Genomic DNA, 21,104 nt, shown 5'->3' on the forward strand with positions numbered 1-21,104 from the left:
GAGGCTATGACAGGAAGTGACATCCTCGGGCCGGGACAGGAAGGATTTCTCATGTTTGGTCAGCGGAGAGAAAAGAGGGAGACTTAGTGCACTTAGTGGAACTGGCGTTTTCTTGTCCCTTTGGTTGACTCCCATTCAAGACTTTTTTTGGAGGAGATTTTTTTTTGTCTTCTTAGGGGTTCAAGGCTGGGGGACTGTCAAAAAACAAGGGCCTGTTAAAGCCCATTGAGGCATTCCTCGTGTGATACTGGGCTATACAACAAATAAATTGTTGCTGTGTGCCTAGACAGCATAACACAATGATCATTAGTAACACAACTTTTATATTTATTAATTAATTTGCAAAACATAAATTAATGATTTTATTTTCTTAGTGTATCATACAGTACTGTACATCCAGCCATTCTTTGAACCTGTTTATTCCAATTCACGAATGTAAATCCCTTTCAGTCCTTAGCCCATCTTCACAATGAATGATTTCCCTGAATCCACTTTTGTTTATAAAGTAAATGTAAGAATTTAATTCATTGGTATGTCTTCATCTCTTTTGGCAAGTAAACTTTCGCTGCAGTGCATGTACATCTCCAATCGGTAATGTGGTTTCTGTGTTAAGCTGCAGTGGCTCTGGGTGATTTTATTTGTTAATCAACTGGTTCAGCTTCCTTCTTAAGGTTTCTTTCAGTGATTTTTGCTGCCACCAATTAACAGGAAAATGCTTCCAGAGCAATCTGTCAATTCCTACCAGATGTCATGGTTTTTGCCTACAGATGTTTAAATTTATGTGCTGCTGTTTTTAAACATTATCCTGGCCAGAATGAAGTCGTACCCGCCCTTTCAGTTGGTCAAGGTGTTTTCAGTTCAGCACATCTATTGGAGGGGTTTGGAGGAGCACTGGTAGTTTACCCTACACATTAGAAACTACAACAACTTGAAGACAATTATAAGGACACTGTGTATTATGAATATGGCTATTTGACCCTTTATGATAAACACGATTTTCTACCACTTTATTTTTGTCTATGATAGATAGATAGTTAGTTAGTTTTGACCATTAAGTCAGGCACTGCCACCCCAATTTAACACAGACAGGCATGGGACATGTTCAAGGCACATATATTTTTATTTTTTATTGTTTTTTCTGGCCCAGAACAGTCTCACAACACAAACACAATACTCTCCCGGAGTAGTGTCTGTTAGTTCTTTTTATAAGGCACCCGGAAATGCTCTATGTTCTCATTGTTCCACTTCCAGCAGCACGTCCGGGTGTGGTGAAAGAACTGCCCATAAGGGCTCAGCAGCAGCTACAGCATCCTCTGGTGGTGTGCACGGATACCAACAGGGCTGTATCCAACTCCCACTCCCATGGAGCCCTGTGGAAGTATGAGACACCATTGCAACCCAGGGGGGCTGCCACCTAGCACTCTGGGGAGGTAATGCTCAGGATATGCTCCATCCCCCTGGTCCTACCAGCATGGAGGCACACAAAATTGTTAAAGAAGTCTGTAAGAATCCTTGAATTTGAGCATCTACAGATGGCTTTAGCCACAGTTAAGGTCAAAGTGCATGTGTCTACCAATACGAACAGGCTGTACAAATTAGAGTGGCACAGGAGATGTAGCAGAAGGACACATTTAATCTCCAGAAAGAAAACCAATGCAACACCAAAGTTTGTTCATGAACACCTAGGCAAAGAACAGGATGTGCTCTGATCAGGTGAGGCAAAGATAGTGTTATTTGGCCACATAACCAGAAGACATGTTTGGAGAAAACTAAAGACACCATTTGCCCAGATGAATCTGACACTTTCTGTAAAACATGGTTGGGGAAATATTATAGTCTGGGGGTGCTTTGCTGCAGCAGGGCCTGAATAGCTGACCACCACAGAGGTCACCATGAATTCATCATTGTACCCTAAAAATACTGTTTAAATGAAGATCACATATAAATATGCCTACATATTTTAAAAATGAAAACACATATTGTGAAGGGATTCTCTACTCAGCTGGCTTGGGAGTATCTGGGGCAGGGGTCTCCAACTCCAGTCCTGAAGAGCTACTGTCTCTCTAGGTTTTCATTCTAACCCTTTTGTTAAGTGACCAGATTTTGCTCTTAATTAACTCTTTGCCTTAATTTTAATTGATGCACAACTTAAGACTCAGGCCCCTGAATTATTTTTTCCCTTTATGCGATGTTCTAGTCGTCAATGTGGTATAACCACACAATCTGTATCATAAATGTGAGCACACATTTTACATCTTTTCTCTAGGCAGGGATATGTGCCGTTTTCTGTTTTTTCACTTAGGGAGCTTCAGACAATTAGTTGCTGTAGGTTTGGCGGTTGTCTGGATGCCAGGAGAGGAGGTTATCGAAATACATTTTTCAGTGTTTCATCATTGTTTAGCATTGGCTGAAATTCTATATTATTATAATTTTTCGAAGTGCTTCAAGATGTGGGTTATATGTGACAACAAGGTGAATGCAGTTCTTGTTGTCTTTGTTTTTATACTCCAGAAGATTGTCTGTGGGTATGGCAGTAGCTCTTCTTATTTGAGTGTCTGTTGTTTTGGGGGTATAACCTTGTCAGATGAAATCTTGTCTAAGCTCCTGCAGTTGTTTATCCCAGTCTTTCGGGTCTGAGCAAATTTGTTTGTATCATATTGCTTGGCTGGAAATAAGTACCAAATTTAATGTACTTATTTAATGTAATAAGTTTGGCAATTGCTAGAATCTCCACCATTATATATGAAATATGGCAGCATCAATGGAAAGAAAGCCTCTGGAGCTCATAATACGATTATGAATAACATTAATCCTCAGAAAAATGTAAAGCATTTTCTATATATTGGAATCCACACTGATCTGACAGCTAACCCAGATGTACAGAAATATTCATTAAAAGCTTTTGCAGAATACATTCATCATTGGTATAAAGTTTATATTAATGCCTGCAACATCCATCCATTCGTTTTTCTATCCAACTTTTCCGGTTTAAGGTGCAGGTAGGCTTCTCCCAAAAACATGAACTCAAGATTGTAACCAACCTTATAAAATGTTATGATCTAACAGAAAATTAGGCTGAGAATGCTTTTAAATTACATAACCATTTAGTCTACTTTCAGATATTCAACAGAAGTGCCTTAAACATTTGGAACTGGTTTATTCTGACCTGCAACTATTTCATAAAATCTTCATATTAACTGTCACGATAGATAGATAGATAGATAGATAGATAGATAGATAGATAGATAGATAGATAGATAGATAGATAGATAGATAGATAGATTCTCTTGTTCCAGCAGCAGTATAGAACATAAACATAGTGCAAAAAGATGAAAAAGGAGCAGAATATAGCTAGTATGCATTTTATATACAGTGGTGTGAAAAACTATTTGCCCCCTTCCTGATTTCTTATTCTTTTGCATGTTTGTCACACAAAATGTTTCTGATCATCAAACACATTTAACCATTAGTCAAATATAACACAAGTAAACACAAAATGCAGTTTTTAAATGATGGTTTTTATTATTTAGGGAGAAAAAAAATCCAAACCTACATGGCTCTGTGTGAAAAAGTAATTGCCCCCTTGTTCAAAAGTAACCTAACTGTGGTGTATCACACCTGAGTTCAATTTCCGTAGCCACCCCCAGGCCTGATTACTGCCATACCTGTTTCAATCAAGAAATCACTTAAATAGGAGCTGCCTGACACAGAGAAGTAGACCAAAAGCACCTCAAAAGCTAGACATCATGCCAAGATCCAAAGAAATTCAGGAACAAATGAGAACAGAAGTAATTGAGATCTATCAGTCTGGTAAAGGTCATAAAGCCATTTCTAAAGCTTTGGGACTCCAGCGAACCACAGTGAGAGCCATTATCCACAAATGGCAAAAACATGGAACAGTGGTGAACCTTCCCAGGAGTGGCCGGCCGACCAAAATTACCCCAAGAGCGCAGAGACGACTCATCCGAGAGGTCACAAAAGACTCCAGGACAACGTCTAAAGAACTGCAGACCTCACTTGCCTCAATTAAGGTCAGTGTTCACGACTCCACCGTAAGAAAGAGACTGGGCAAAACGGCCTGCATGGCAGATTTCCAAGACGCAAACCACTGTTAAGCAAAAGAACATTAGGGCTCGTCTCAATTTTGCTAAGAAACATCTCAATGATTGCCAAGACTTTTGGGAAAATACCTTGTGAACTGATGAGACAACAGTTGAACTTTTTGGAAGGCAAATGTCCCGTTACATCTGGTGTAAAAGGAACACAGCATTTCAGAAAAAGAACATCATACCAACAGTAAAATATGGTGGTGGTAGTGTGATGGTCTGGGGTTGTTTTGCTGCTTCAGGACCTGGAAGGCTTGCTGTGATAGATGGAACCATGAATTCTACTGTCTACCAAAAATCCTGAAGGAGAATGTCCGCCATCTGTTCGTCAACTCAAGCTGAAGCGATCTTAGGTGCTGCAACAGGACAATGACCCAAAACACACCAGCAAATCCACCTCTGAATGGCTGAAGAAAAACAAAATGAAGACTTTGGAGTGGCCTAGTCAAAGTCCTGACCTGAATCCAATTGAGATGCTATGGCATGACCTTAAAAAGGCAGTAATGCTAGAAAACCCTCAAATAAAGCTGAATTACAACAATTCTGCAAAGATGAGTAGGCCAAAATTCCTCCAGAGCGCTGTAAAGACTCATTGCAAGTTATCGCAAACGCTTGATTGCAGTTATTGCTGCTAAGGGTGGCCCAACCAGTTATTAGGTTCAGGGGGCAATTACTTTTTCACACAGGGCCATGTAGGTTTGGATTTTTTTTTTCTCCCTAAATAATAAAAACCATCATTTAAAAACTGCATTTTGTGTTTACTTGTGTTATATTTGACTAATGGTTAAATGTGTTTGATGATCAGAAACATTTTGTGTGACAAACATGCAAAAGAATAAGAAATCAGGAAGGGGGCAAATAGTTTTTCACACCACTGTACACTATATAGTATCCTTCAAGAGATATGTTTCCTATTGAAATGTGTTTGTAGTAGATACATAGCTAGATAGATAGATAGATAGATAGATAGATAGATAGATAGATAGATAGATAGATAGATAGATAGATAGATAGATAGATACTTTATTAATCCCAAGGGGAAATGCACATACTTCAGCAGCAGCATACTAATAAAGAACAATATTAAATTAAAGTGATAACAATGAAGGTATAACAGACAGACAATAATTTTGTATAATATTAATGTTTAAGGGGTGGAATTGAAGAGTCACATAGTGTGGGGGAGGAATGATCTCCTCAGTCTGTCAGTGGAGCAGGACAGTGACAGCAGTTTGTCACTGAAGATGCTCCTCTGTCTGGAGATGATCCTGTTTAGTGGATGCAGTGGATTTTCCATTATTGACAGGAGTCTGTTCAGTGCCCGTCACTCTGCCACGGATGTCAAACCGTCCAGCTCCGTGTTTACAATAGAGCCTGCTTTCCTCACCAGTTTGTCCAGGCGTGAGGCATCCCTCTTCTTTATGCTGCCTCGTCCATTTCAAAAGCTGTTAGTATATTGTGACATAGAATAAATAAAGAAAACTTACTTGTAATCTTATAAAATTTAAATTTTTAATCTATGTTTTCCAACTGACCATTTTTCCTCACATTGTTTTCCAAAGATGTTTGTTGTATATGAGTTATTAAATTCCTGAGATTAAAAACATGCATATACTGTATTAAAACATATTTTTCTCTGATTAGCAATATGTATCATAATCTAATGACACTGGACCTACATTAACTTGTATATGCTGACTAGGAGCAGGCACCATTGCATAGTCATTTTACATCAAGAAAGCACCTGCTGTGCTGTCTATCAGCACAGACTCTCACATGTTAATTATGAGACAAGCATGTGGCCTTCAAAAGCTGATTCTCATGTCCATACAATGCTAAAGAGAATTTAAATGATTATAGACAGGTTGCACTCACGCCAGTAATAATGAAGTGCTTTGAGAGATTGGTTTTACAGCATATTAAATCCTGCCTTCCATCTACATTCAACCAACACCAGTTTGCTTACAGATCAAACTGGTGAACAGAAGATGCCATTGCTACCACTCTTCATGCTGTGCTGAGCCATATAGACCAAAGAGGGAGCTATGTAAGGTTGCTCTTTGTAGACTGCAGTTTATCATTTAATACGATAATCCCTGATATATTGGTAAGCAAGCTGATAGACATAGGCCTCCCCCCCTCTACCTGCACCTGGATAAAGGACTTTCTGACATGCTGCCCACAAAGGGTTAAACTGGGTGCTCATCTTTTTTCTTCTCTTTTGCTTAGCACAGGATCTCCACAAGGTTCTGTGTTGAACCCACTACTTTACTCTTTGTACACATATGACAGCACCCCAATCCATTCCACAAATACTGTCATTAAATTTGCAGATGTCACCACTGTAATATGGCTCATGTTAGAAGGAGATGAGTCGCCCAAGAGAGATGAGGTCCAGAGACTGACAGAATGGTGTTTAGTGAACAATTTAACACTGAACACCACAAAAACCAAGGAACTCATTCTGGACTTCAGAAAGCATAACACAGAACCAATTCCTCTTTACATCAACGGATGCACACCTTCAAATTCCTGGGAACCCACATCTCAGAGAACCTTTCCTTGCCTGAACACACCACAGCAATGGTCTAAAAAGTGCAACAGAGACTGTACTTTCTGAGAGTGATCAGGGAAAACAACTTGCAGCAAAAACTATTGGTGGCTTTTTATTGTTCAACTATCGAGAACACCCTGGCATACTGTACCACAGTATGGTACACCAGACTCATGGAAACAGACAAAATGGCTCTCCAGGGAGTCCCTGGAAGACACTGCCCACTCACGCTATCTCACCAGAGTCACATAAATCATTAAGGATCCTTCACAGCCTGGTCACCACCTTTTTGAACTGTTGCCCTCTGGTTGGCGTTATAGACCTCTGAAAGCATGGACTGATAGATTCAGAAATAGTTTCTTTCCAATTGACATAAATACTGTGCATTGAACAAAATAAGCAAATTAAGGTGGTTTAAATAATTTTTGAGTCAGTACTAGGAAATAGACATATATATACTGCTGCTGCTCTAATGCAGCTGCCTCCCAGTGAAATGGTATTATTTTAATATATTACTTCTGGTTCCATTGTTATTTTATCTTAATTCCTTTTAAGTATATATTTTTACATATAGTATTACTGTTTTAATTTTTTTGTCTTGCTTTTATTATGTGTTGTAGCATTGGTTCTGTTTCAGTAAAAGTAAAAAGTCATTTTTGCTTTTTGTACCCAGTTGGAGTTGCACTCATAATTTCATTGTAATTATTTTACAAGGCTTTCTAATTTCTAAATTTGTTCCAGTTAAAAAGGCACAGCTTTAATCTTAAGTCAGTGCATAAACATTATGTACTCATCAGATTGAAAGTGCTGGCTACAAACGTTAAGTAGTACAATGATGCATAAAGAGTTTTCTGTTCTTCTCTCTTTTGATTATTTGGCTCTTGTATCTTTACTATGTTTCATCAGTTGAAACTCATGCAAGGATGTTTATGTTCATAATATGAACTCAGATGAATGCTACAGAAGCTCTTCTGCCACTGTTTAGGTTAACTGGTAGGAATTTTACCCGTCAACGACATGCTTCCAGAAGAAAATAGCTAATTAAATGCATTAAACAGTTTCATTCTTCTACATTCTTGTACAATTTGTAGGCATTCACCCTTGGGTATCTTATTTTTCATAACACATTTAATTTTTTAAGTTTCATTATTTTTTTTTATCTACACATACATTGATGGGCGGTCTCATGGTCTGGAATCCCTACAGATTTTATTTTTTCTCCAGCCGTCTGGATTTTTTTTGTTTTTTCTGTCCCCCCGGCCATTGAACCTTACTTTTATTCAATGTTAATTAATGTTGATTTATTTTGTTTTCTTATTGTGTCTTTTATTTTTCCATTCTTTATTATGTAAAGCATGAGCATTGAGCTACTGTTTGTATGAAAATGTGCTATGTAAATAAATGTTGTTGTTGTTGTCAAATATTAATGATGTGGAAAATGCTCACTATATGAGCACAAATAATAAGCTTCCTTTTTTCATTTTATTGAAATGTTGCCCCTTAATACAGCACTGTGTATTCTCAATTCAAGAAGGTACAATTAAGTACAAGTTTACTGTGTGTGGTTGTGAAAGGTTAGCTTAGTTTAAACATGCAAGGTCATCCACAGAAAAACTTACATTTTTCAATACACCTCTGCCAAAATAAAATAATACACTTTACATATTATGATGCATGAATGAGCATTCCTTTTTTTATGGCTAAAAGCTGGTTTTGGGTCAAAAAAAAATTTTGCTGTTTGTGCAGAATTAAAAGCAAGCAAAGAACCCTCATGCCAGTGCAGTGTTTTATTTTGACAGCCCTCTGTTTAAAGTCTAAGTTTAGGCATAATGTTTCTCCCTTGGAAAAGCTATCATAAAGTAATCTGTAATTTTAAAATGTGCCTGTTCAGCTAATTCTTACCATTGTACTCTAAGAGGAATAAATAATTATTGAACCAAAGCAGGAAAGTATTACTTTTTGTAGGTATGAAAAGGGTTTCAGCATTCATTTTACCACCACAGTTTTCAGAATTAATATAACATAACATTCCTAAACCTGCTTAGTATAATTCTGGGTTATGAAGGATTGGAGCCTAACCTGGCAATGTCAGGTGCAAAAGAGGAATCAGCCTGGACTAGTTGGCTAATTTCCCTTTGGAGAGTTTAAGTATACTCTTGCGGTACAAATTGATGTCAGCAATGCTCCGTGAAATTCTGGCAAGATTCACACAAAGACTCTATACCTAAGCAAGCTATGCATGGAATTTCCAAAACATTTAAGGGTCTAAGTGTTAATAAAATGTAGTGGATTTTACAGGTCAAGGCCTAATATGATTCTAGTATATTTTAAATTAATGTGTGGATATGCTTTGAAATATCCAGGTTACATGGACAAGGCATAACTTAACAGCCTTACATTAGATCTCTTGTTGTTAATGCAAATTAAGCAATCCTAAGATTGACTAAAGTGAAACTGATTAAGTCTGTGACTAACTTAAAACTTTTAACAAGCAAGAGCACTAATTATGTCTTTTAGTTATGCAAGGTTACCTGTATAAAACCATCTGGAGATTGTGCAAACTGTGAAGTGAAGGTACTGCTCTCCATCTAAGCCATCTCTATAATAGCAAATAGAAGCTTTGTTTACTGTTGTATCAAGAGGAGCCATGAGCTTAGGCTCAAAGCAGCTCTGGAACAAATGGTGCATACGGTTAGTCAAGTTCAAAGTGGGCAGCATGCTCTTATACATGCCAGTTCACGCAGTCAAGAAACACAAACAAAAAATGGAAAACAGACCATTACCATGTTCCAGCCCTAAGGGTGTAAGAAAACTACAGTAGAGCTTGTCTCATCAGCATCAAGTAGAAGACAGTAAGAAATCCTGGACAGATATCACTCCATTGCAAGGCACAATTTTACTCAAATATAAAGCTAATTTAGAGTTGCCAGTTATTGTAACAGCACAATTTTGTCATGCGACAGAAAAAAAAATAAAGCAACTAGACAAAAAAACATAAATACACGAAGAAATCAATTAAATTCTACACACACTAGGAAAAAGACTGGAATTTGAAACTAGTCTGAAGGTGCTTACAACATGACCACTATGCACGAGTTCATTACAATAGCAAAAATAAATACATAAAAAGAATATGATGTAGACAGAAAAAACATGAAAAAATGTGTACTCTTGGGGAAAAAAAAAACTCAAACAATGTTATCATCAACACATATCTAATTAACATAGGCATATCAATGAAATGCAGCTTTGAGCTGGGGATTGTAGAACTAGAAAGGTACTCCCAAAGTCACACAACATTCCATTGGTCCTCTTTTAGTAACCAAAGAGTCAACATGACAACAAAGAAACATGTCAGGTACTCATAATAAGTGTTACAACACATAGTCTATAATGGTAGAATTGCAGGCTACATCTGGTCTACAGTCATTAACAAATTAAAAGAGTTGTAAAATAAGAAGAGAGTGGATAATACAATCAAATCAACAAATAAATGCTCAGAGTTAGGATTTAAAGATGATAGTAGTAAAATACAATAGGAACAAGCATCTTTGGTGCATGGCCCATAATTCACCACTCAAATTTAAATCACATTAAAGTTATTCCTTACTACATCCTTCCAGGTTCCTTTGTCTTTAATGGTTATACAATTTAAAAGCATTCTCACCTTAATTTCCTATTAGATTATAGGATTGTCTGAGCCATATTATTTGGGTTGGAGGACACATTGTCAGAATGGTAGGCACTTCTACCACCCAGCTTCTGGCAACTGATTTCTAGCCTAGTCAGTGTAGGTCAAGTTTGCACATGCAGTCTGAGTCTGTGAAGGTTTTCTTTGGGCACTTTGGCTTCCTAAATCATTTCAGTGGCATGCATTTTGAGTGAGTATTCATTTAAGGTTGGTTACAGTCTTGAGATGGTGTTGTTGGGAGAAGCCAACCTGCACCCTATACAGGAAAGGTTGGATAGAAAAATGAATGGATGGATGTTACATGCATTAATATGACGTTACTGTATATCAGCAATGAATGTATTCTGCAAAAGCTTTTAGTGAATATTCCTAAACATCTGGGTTAGCTGTTAGATCAGTGTGGATTCTAATATATTGAAAATGCTTTACATTTTTCTGAGGATTAATGTTATTCATAATCGTATTATGAGCTTCAGAGGTTTTCTTTCCATTGATGCTGCCACATTTCATGTATAATGGAGTAGATTCTAGCAATTACCAAACTTATTACATTAAATATTCACTGTACTTATAAGTATAGAAAAATGTACATTTTCCTTGGAGTTTTGGTTTATATAAAACAAATATTTTCTAATTAAAAAATCATCTTATTAATTACAATGTTATTAATAATGTACTGTTTACATGTGGTGGGTGTTTCAAGGTACCATCCATCCATTTTTCAAATCCTCCAATTCTACTTCAGGATTGCTAGGACTGCTTATAGTGGTTGCATCAGGTTAAGGGCAGAATCCTACCCCAAGGTGTCACCAGGATAGATTTACCTGAATTACATAGTATAATCTCTCAACTGAAACCCTCCACCTGCGTCCTTGATCCAATACCAACCAGGTTTTTCAAAGAAGTATCAGGCGTGCTAATTGACAATATTCTGGACATAGTTAATTCGTCATTAGATATGGGGGTCTTCCCAGACTGTCTTAAGACTGCTGTAGTTAAACCCCTGCTCAAGAAAAATAATCTTGACCCCTCTGCCTTAGACCCATTTCTAACCTGCCCTTCTTAAGTAAAATTCTAGAGAAGGCAGTCATTATGCAGTTAAATGACCACCTCAATAAACATGCTATTCTTGATACATTTCAGTCAGGCTTCAGAACAAATCACAGTACAGAAACTGCACTTGTTAAAGTAGTAAATGACTTGCGGGTAAATGCAGACAGAGGCCATTTATCTGTTCTCATCCTCTTAGATCTGAGTGCTGCATTTGACACCATTGATCATAATATTCTTAGAAATCGCCTTAGTCAATGGGTGGGCCTCTCTGGCAGTGTCTTAAATTGGTTTGAATCCTAGCTGGCAGGGAGAAAATTCTTTGTGAGTTGTGGTAATCAAATCTCAAAGACACATGATATCCGATATGGTGTTCCACAAGGCTCTATCCTGGGTCCGCTGCTTTTCTCAATCTATATGCTTCCGTTAGGTCAGATTATCTCAGGTTACAATGTGAGCTACCACAGCTATGCTGATGACACACAGCTGTACTTATCAATAGCACCTGATGACTCCGACTCTCTCGATACACTAACACAATGTCTTACTGGTATTTCTGAATGGATGAATAGTAATTTTCTCAAACTAAATAAAGAGAAAACTGAAATTTTAGTAATTGGCAATAATGGATTCAATGAGGTTATCAGAAATAAACTTGATGCACTAGGATTAAAAGTTAAGACGGAAGTAAAAAATTTAGGGGTAACTGTTGACTGTAATCTGAATTTTAAATCGCATATTCATCAGACCACTAGGACAGCATTTTTCACTTAAGAAACATAGCTAAAGTTAGACCTCTTATATCATTGAAAGATGCTGAGAAATTAATTCACGCTTTTGTTTTCAGTAGACTAGATTACTGTAACGCACTCCTCTCAGGACTACCCAAAAAAGACATAAATCATTTGCAACGAGTGCAGAATGCAGCTGCTAGAATCCTAACTGGGAAAAGAAAATCCAACACATTTCTCCAGTTTTGATGTCACTACACTGGTTGCCTGTGTCATTCAGGATTGACTTTAAAATACTGCTTATGGTTTATAAAGCCTTAAATAATCTCGCTCCATCTTATATATCGGAATGCCTGACGTTATATTCCAAATCGTAACCTTAGATCTTCAAATGAGTGTCTCCTTATAATTCCAAAAGCTAAACTTAAAAGAAGTGGTGAGGCGGCCTTCTGCTGTTATGCACCCAAAATCTGGAATAGCCTGCCAATAGGAATTCGCCAGGCAAATACAGTAGAGCACTTTAAAACACTGCTGAAAACACATTACTTTAACATGGCCTTTTTATAACTTCACTTTAACTTAATACTGATACTCTGTATGTTCAATTCTTCATAATAACTATTCACAGTGGCTCCAAAATCCATACTGACCCCTACTCTCTCTTCTGTTTCTTTTTCCGGTTTCTTTGTGGTGGCGGCCTGCGCCACCACCACCTACTCAAAGCATCATGATGCTCCAACATTGATGGACTGAAAGCCAGAAGTCTACGTGACCATCATCATCAGGTCCTTCCATGAAAACCCTAAATACAAAGAGGACTGTTTGACTTATGTTAGGTAGATTGCCCAGAGGGGACTGGGCGGTCTCTTGGTCTGGAACCCCTACAGATTTTATTTTTTCTCCAGCCTTTGGAGTTTTTTTGTTTTTTCTGTCCACCCTGGCCATCGGACCTTACTCTTATTCTATGTTAATTAATGTTGACTTATGTTTATCTTTTATTGTGTCTTCTATTTCTCTATTCATTTTGTAAAGCACTTTGAGCTACATTTTTTTGTATGAGTATGTGCTATATAAATAAATGTTGATTGATTGATTGATTGAGGTGGGAGCCAGTCCATAACAGGGCACACTCTTGTATACATATTTATGCTTACCCATACAAGGTCAATTCAGAGTGTCCAATCTACCTGACATCTATATATGTACTGTATATATATATATATATATATACACACACACACACATATTATGGGGTGCAAAAAATCTGTCTGTCTATATGTTTCACCAACTTTCCACGAGAAAATTACTTAAAGGATTTGTTCTATAATTAGCTTGAACATTCCGGTTGATTTTGTGACTTTTTTGATCGCACTATGATAGTTCGCTTGCGGTATCGATTTATTTGCACGAATCCGAAAGACAGGCTGAGGGCAGAGGGCCCTCCTCACTTACTCGCCAGCCTCCGTTCGAGTCGGTCTACCTCTCGCCACATGTTAGAGCATACCTTGCCTCTGCTTAGCTAGAGATACCTGTTTGTTCAACAGACATTATCATCTAGAAATTGTTAAGGATGTAATATATGACATTTTTGAAAGAGAGATCAGAACTACGTGTGTTTTAGAGGGTAGCTGCTGACTGCCGGAGATATCATGGCCATGTGCTTTTTTCCCCACGCGGGGGACGCTCTCCCATCAGAGCTGAATATGATCAGATACAGTGGCAACGTTTGACATTGGAGTGTGCCTACCTTTTGCTTGGCCACAATTATATTTAAATTTTTTTTTTTCATTTTTAAAGTTTGTCCTGTTTCACTACTACGTGAGAGGAGCCATGGAGGACAGGTAGTACTCTATAAAGACAGCTCCCAAGCTGAGATTTCAGGCAAGGAGCTTTTAGGGAAAAGCACCAACTTCTTACAAAATGTATTCATTTCAACCTTGAAGCTTATATAAAACACTGGTATATTTTGCATATCATCACTTCACCACACTTTCCCTTCTGCTTGTTTTCATAATATCATTCTTTTGGCCACGAATTAGTCCTTCTGATTATTTGTGAGGATGAGTATTTGGACTGACCAGCTAATTGAAAATTTGCCTGAAAATGTATCTTCCTCTTCACTACCATGAAAAGATTCAGCATCTGCTACACCAATTCATTGGTCAGTTCTACAACTACTCGTGAACAAGAGCATGTGAGTGAACAACAATACGTGGTGATCAGTTGACAGCTCACACTTTTCTTCTTTCCCTGGGTGTTATAGCATTACTTCAGATTACACAACTAAAAAGTCAATCATTGTCTTTTATTTAAAGTTACACTAGCACAAGGTAAAATTACATGATGCTTTATATAAAAATCATAGACTAGTGCGGAAGTATAATAACAATACAGATTACGGTAGAAGCATAAGATAAAAGTAAATCTTTGAATATTAAAATAAAATAAAATATAAAAATAAAATAAATATAAAATAAAAAAAGTTACTCATACAATGGCAATTAAAATCTGAGCTTACAATCTTCTACAAGTTCGTGTTCCATTTCATTCTCATGAGACCTGGCAAACAGTATACTGAAAAGATGCAGTTCTTAGTTAATACTATTTTAACTATAATTCTCTTAAGTATGAATGTATAGAACTTTCATAGTATTCTTAACAATAAAATAAGCCAAGGCAGACTATATTATACTAACTTTTATGATATATTGTGACCAATTTAATGAGTACAGACTGAATTTCCCTTCTTACAGTATCGCGTTTTAAAGACATAAGCTTGACATGACAAATTCCTGTGCCGATTAGAACTGTGAAGTGGATTTCTAAGTGTTTTTTAATCCTTCTGCATCTGTGGCATTGGTTTTCAAAGGCTAAACCATAAGGGCCACTTTTGTCTTACAAATTGTAGTGGAAAGAATTAGAAAAACAGTGACTAACCGCAGGTTTCTGGCAAGGAGACATATCGTCTGATTAAATATTAGACAGCATATACCTTAGTAGCATGAAAAGAAAGCTGAAATCTGCAGTAAGAAGCTTAAGGTTTGTAACTTCACATTCTGGATCAACTTTGCAGTGAAGAAAAATAATGCAAATTTCATCAGCAGGAGTACCAGAAATATGGGCTGCTTAATAAAAGTAAGTTTTTTCCCCCTGCTTACGCATTAAAACGTAAGTCTCAGTTACTTTATTTCTCAAGGAACTTTTAATGGCGCAATGATCCTGTTTTTCTTGACAGATCCTCAGCTGGGTTGCCTATTGATGATGAAATGGTGCTTTGTGGGCCAACATGGGGCACACAGAGCGAAAATTAACTACACAGTGTGTTCAGTCTAATTAAAATCTTTTTGTCCTTGTGTAGGCTGGATACGTTCTGCCAAATAATTTTAGTTATTCAGTGCCATAGATGTCTCTTCCTCTGTATACTAAGTAGGCTGAGAAGGGTAATTTGGATACACTGCACGTACATAATGTTTTTATATTTTCATTTTCCTACCTAGATTTGAAGTTTGGTATTCAGGTTTTACTTATAAAATTTTTGAAATATTTGAAATATTATGCAAGCAGCCAACCATACCAAATCCACTCAATATAACACTAAGATTGCAAAGCCCAGGAGCTTTTCCTGACAGCAACGAACCTACCATTGGAATTCACCATGAACAGATTGTCGGACCATTTCAGGACGTAATCTCTCACACACCTGCACTTATTAATGCTGGGCCACTTCACAGTTTTTTGAGATTCTAAAATGCACTCCAATTATCAAAAATAACATCTCCAGCGAGTAAACTGTATTAAACTTTATTTGTTGCTTTTTTTCACAGGACCTCTTAAATGATCCCTTATATATTGGATTACGACAAAAAAGACAGCGAGGTCAAGATTATGATGAACTGTTGGAGGAATTCATGGAGGCAGTGACAAGCAGGTATATTTCTGTACAACTTATTCCATAAACTGCTCTATTCCTTTGTAATGAAGAAAATAATATAAAAAATCAGAAGCTTAAAATATCAGATATTAAATCAATTGAATCCATGTTGCAAACCCCTGTTTATAAATTTGTATCCTGCCAAATTCAGTAAAGTTTAGTTTTACTCTATGGGCTAAAACTGTCTTGTCTAATAGGTCACAGCAGCACATGCTTACATGGATTTATTAGTAGAATATGCCTCAAAATAAGACCAAAATACACTAACTAGAACAAAAAATGTCATGATATAGAACACAGGTGTACCGTGCAATACAGGCTAAATATCCCTAATCCAAAAAGTTTTTGAGCACTGATATGTTCCCTTTAATTGTTTTTACTATTGAGCGGAAGTGAACAACATAAATTCAGATTCCAAACAGATTTATTTCAACTGAGCTTGTAGGGATGAGTTATCATCCGTGAAGCACCACAAGGCTGGAACACACAATTGACAACAGGGGTTGGGTCCCCGTGAAGCAGCAAGTGCCATGAAGCACGATCATTCGATTGACTATCGCAATGCAATGCTGAACAACAACAACAACATTTATTTATATAGCACATTTTCATACAAAAAAATGTAGCTCAAAGTGCTTAAGATGCTGCATGACAGTTTGAATACCTTGTATGTCTAATCATTTTCCTCTGATGATGACATCTGGCAGGTTGTCAAAAACTTAGGAATAAAAAACTATTTTTAGATACGTGACCCATTTTCTCCCTTTGTGGATCTCTAGCTGAATCTCTAGCTACAAATATGCAAATGTTATCAGGAGGACTGGAGGAGGGCTTGTGCCTTCTCCACACCGCGAGGGGGCGTCCGCCCTGGTTGTGTTGGGGGCCTCGGGTAAAGGGCTTGGAAGCCCAGCCCTGTAGGGACCCGTGGCCACCTCCAGGCGGCGCCCCGGTGCCTGAATACCCTGGAGCCCAGCACTTCCGCCACCCCAGGAAGTGCTGGGGGGAAGACGACAGGGGACACCCGGACGGCTTCCGGGTGCACAGCCGGCACTTCCGCCCCACTGGGGCGTGTCTACGGAGGAGTGCTGGGAAGCAGTTTGAGCGGCGGAAGTGCTGGGCTCCAGGGATATTCAGGCACCGGGGCGCTGCCCAGTCATTCAATACATAAGACACAATGTTCCTCCTGATATCAAGAGTGAGCCTGATATGGTCGTGCAATATGTAACAAAGAGAATGGAAAAGGTAGGTGCCATCTCCAGGCATGGAAACCACTCGGTAAGTGACAGTTCTTTGATCGATGGTGATCACCTCGATAGACATGTTAATGGGGATACGGTTGGAATGATAAAGGAAATAGGTACCTGAACAATGTAAAGTAAGTCTAAAATACCTACACAATAACTATAATCGTAATAAACGAACAATAAAACAACGGAAAAGCCATGAATTAAATAAAAAGGCTGTAGTTATCAGCAGGGAGACGTGAATCCCGTGGCGAAGCAAGGAAGGGAATGTAGAGACCAGAGTGATGGACGGCCTTATATAGGCAGGCAGCCAACAACGTGGGAGGCGTTGGGATGGGGGACCCAACGGCACCTCACACGGTGACCGAGCTGCAGGCTATGGAAGTATATATGTACGTAAGTAGGATTCAGTTAGCGTTGGGAACCCGCGTACCAAATTTCTTGAAGATGGGCCCATAAGTAACAAAGACCATTGAAAAGTTCAATATGGCAGCCGACAGTGGCATCATACCACCGAAATAAGTACGTACATTGGTTTCGGTTAGCGCAGGGAAGCCGCCTACCAAATTTCGTGAAGATGAGGCCATAAATAAGAAAGTTCAACATGGCAGACGTTGTTGACCGTTATGACCGTTATGCGTAGAATTTCGAAATGAAACCTGCTTAACTTTTGTAAGTAAGCTGTAAGGAATGAGCCTGCCAAATTTCAGCCTTCTACCTACATGGGAAGTTGGAGAATTAGTGACGTTGGAAAGTTCAATATGGCGGCCTACAGTGGCGTCATACCACCGAAATAAGTACGTACATTGGTTTCGGTTAGCGCAGGGAAACCGCCTACCAAATTTCGTGAAGATGGGGCCATAAATAAGAAAGTTCAACATGACAGACGTTGTTGACGGTTAACGACCGTTAAGACCGTTACGTGTAGAATTTCAAAATGAAACCTGCTTAACTTTTGTAAGTAAGCTGTAAGGAATAAGCCTGCCAAATTTCAGCCTTCTACCTACACAGGAAGTTGGAGAACTTCCATAGTATAGATGAAAACAAGCAAATTAGCGACTGGACACAAAAAACAAAAAAAAAAATGAATGGGTAGGAAAGGTGCAGGCTTTTATAGGTGGTGAGCAGGAAGAGGCAGATTCGTGGGAAAATACCAGAAGTGAGATCAGTAGGAGGGTATGGTCTGGACAAGAAGTTGATACCACTTTAGCTGGGCTTCCTTTCTGATGAACTTTAGAGGTTAGTGCACTTCATCAACCCCCGAACTGACAATTTACCCTCAGTTAAGCCCTTTTACTGCCTCCTATGCGCATGTGTGTGACAATAGGTCTGAACCTGATAATTTGGGTGGTCACCTGCCAGGAAACGTATGTGGTAAGCTGGCCAGTTGGCATATATCCATCACACCCTCTCAGTTACACGTATTTAATTGGCATGTTATAGAGTACCTGTCAAATAACAGGAGTACACAACATATGTTTCGTCCTAATTGGGCTCATCAGATGTATGCACCTTTGCTTCCCCTTGCTGGGATCGAAACTTTATGTTTCCAACTTAGCAAGGAGTTACTGCAATTATGGCATCTAATCATATGTAAAAAGAACACATTCTCGAACAGAGGAAATGATATAGAGGTAATGTTGACGATGGATATGACATTTGCATTTCAGGCAACAATAACAAAACGGAAAACATTTAAAAACACATAAAATAATTGTTTTCTTATCTTAACCTATTAAACAAATATAACTGGCCATTGGCCGATACCTTGGCTACTATATGCAAGAGTATATACTGTATATATATACACCCAGATACTGTACAGATACACTCAGTGATCATTTTGTTCAGTACACCTCTCTATTACTGGTTAGGACATCCTTTTGGATCTTCTGGATCAGCCTTTACTTATTGAGGCATGAATTTAGAGTCCATGCTTACTTGACAGCACCATACTATTCCTGCAGATTCTTTAGCCACACATTCAAATTCTGATCTTCCCATTCCATTATATCCCCAAGGTGCCTAAGTAGGTTTGTGATTAGGGGGAATGTGAAGGCCAATGGAGTAAACTGAAGTCACTGTTATGTTCTTGGAGCCAGCTTAAGATGAAGCATGCTAAAGTGTGTCCTGTGAGGAACTGTCATGGTTTCCAGGATTGCTGTCAAGATGCACCCTGGTCTCCAACAGATCTTTCTTTTCTTGTGCAGTTTTTCATCTGACTTTACCCGTCATCGTAGGTTGCTCTTGTCTAATTCTGCAATTTAGAATTGTGCACCTTGCTCTTTTGAAAAGCCTCTAGTTGGGTTTGCTTTTGAGGTTAATATTTAGTGTTTTGTATTTGTGCTTATCATGGAATTTCTGTTTCTTGCCTCTGCTTTATCTGCCTTTTTCTATACTGAACTCTGTCCATTTTTGACCCTTCTGTTTGGATTGTGGAATTTAATAAATTTTGTATACATTATTTTTACCTTTCCTGCTCATGGCTCTAAATCATCTCTTGCTAGTCCAGGTTTGCATTCACACCTTGGTTTGTGTAGCTTTCCAGTATTGACGAGGTGTTGACCTACTCTTTCCCCACACTGTGCAGCTCTAAAGCCTCATATGCAGTGGCCAGAGGGATAATGATGTAGCACCCCCACACTTAAAAAACAACAACAACATAGAATAAAAGATCAAAAATAGTATAGAAACATCTAATAGTAAAATTCATTTTGGTTTTGTGTTTTTTTTATTTCAACAAGTTAAATTAGTTTTTAAGAATGATCAGTCTAAACCTCTAGCCTGATTTAAGCTGTACATTGATGCAGTGTGTTTGCTGCTCTCCAAATGTGGATGGTAAGAATAGCCACAGTATGCACCATTGATACCAAGTTTTCAGTCGCGGCAAGTTACTTACCCTCTAATTACATGTTGTATCTGGCTCTCCATCAAAGGTACAGTAGCTTATTTGCTGTGGTCACATTTGCTGAGGTGGCAGAAATCTTGTGGTAAACACATCTCTTAAATGACCTTGAAAGTTTGCGGATGTGTATTAGCCTACATAAATTAACACCAATAAGAATGAAATAAAAATATGCATGTATGTTTTATTTCCTCGGATATATTTTTCTTGAGACATAAAGAACACCCACTCTTATCTGGCAGAAAAGCATTTTGTTTATTTTATTGTTTTGTGTCCTTCTCTGTGTTTCCCTTTGATCTGTTAAATTTATTATAAACATGACGGCTGCCACAGCATTGGGATGCCCTGCCCTGTTTCAGTATATAATGAAGCAGAACATCTTGATGGTGCATTTCAGATTCCTGAAGCTTTATATTTAGAAATTTAATGACAATGCTATATCTGTCTTGTTTTGTTGTTGTTTTGTAATCAAAAATTTTTTAAAAAACATTTATTAATTAAATATAAATCTTCAGTAGTCACTATTTTGATTTTAGTAAAACGTAAGGGATTTATGAATTGTACTTCCAAAATGTAATTTGCTGTGTGGGTGGAAGGTTTGATACAGATGTTTAAATAATCGAAAGCATACTGACGTCCCACTGGTTTGAATTCGATATATGAACAATATTCCAAATGTGAATTCTTTTCTTCTTGGAGTCCAGAGCTAAAATTATTGAGCTATCATTACAAATAGCTTCTTATAGAGGTTCAGCTGTACAGGGGTGTAGTTCATTAATCATGGTCATTGAAACCTATTTAAATAATAATATATTTAATATCATTTGCTTTTTGGCACTGATGAATGAGCTTGAGGACGGGAAGTAGAAAATGCTCCTCTTTTGCAGTGTTC

General features: G+C 38.0%; 1 protein-coding gene across 1 annotated transcript in view; it reads left to right on the forward strand.

Moving 5' to 3' along the window:
* The window catches only part of me1 (malic enzyme 1, NADP(+)-dependent, cytosolic), a 660,804-nt gene that overhangs the window by 488,165 nt on the left and 151,535 nt on the right, over nucleotides 1–21,104 (forward strand). The window contains exon 6 of the mRNA XM_039747586.1: nucleotides 15,957–16,060. Within this exon, the coding sequence (XP_039603520.1) occupies nucleotides 15,957–16,060 (104 nt within the window). The remainder of the gene's footprint in view (nucleotides 1–15,956; nucleotides 16,061–21,104) is intronic.

The sequence above is a fragment of the Polypterus senegalus genome, chromosome 3 (assembly GCF_016835505.1).
Source record: "Polypterus senegalus isolate Bchr_013 chromosome 3, ASM1683550v1, whole genome shotgun sequence".
Classification (NCBI taxonomy): Eukaryota; Metazoa; Chordata; class Cladistia; order Polypteriformes; family Polypteridae; genus Polypterus; species Polypterus senegalus.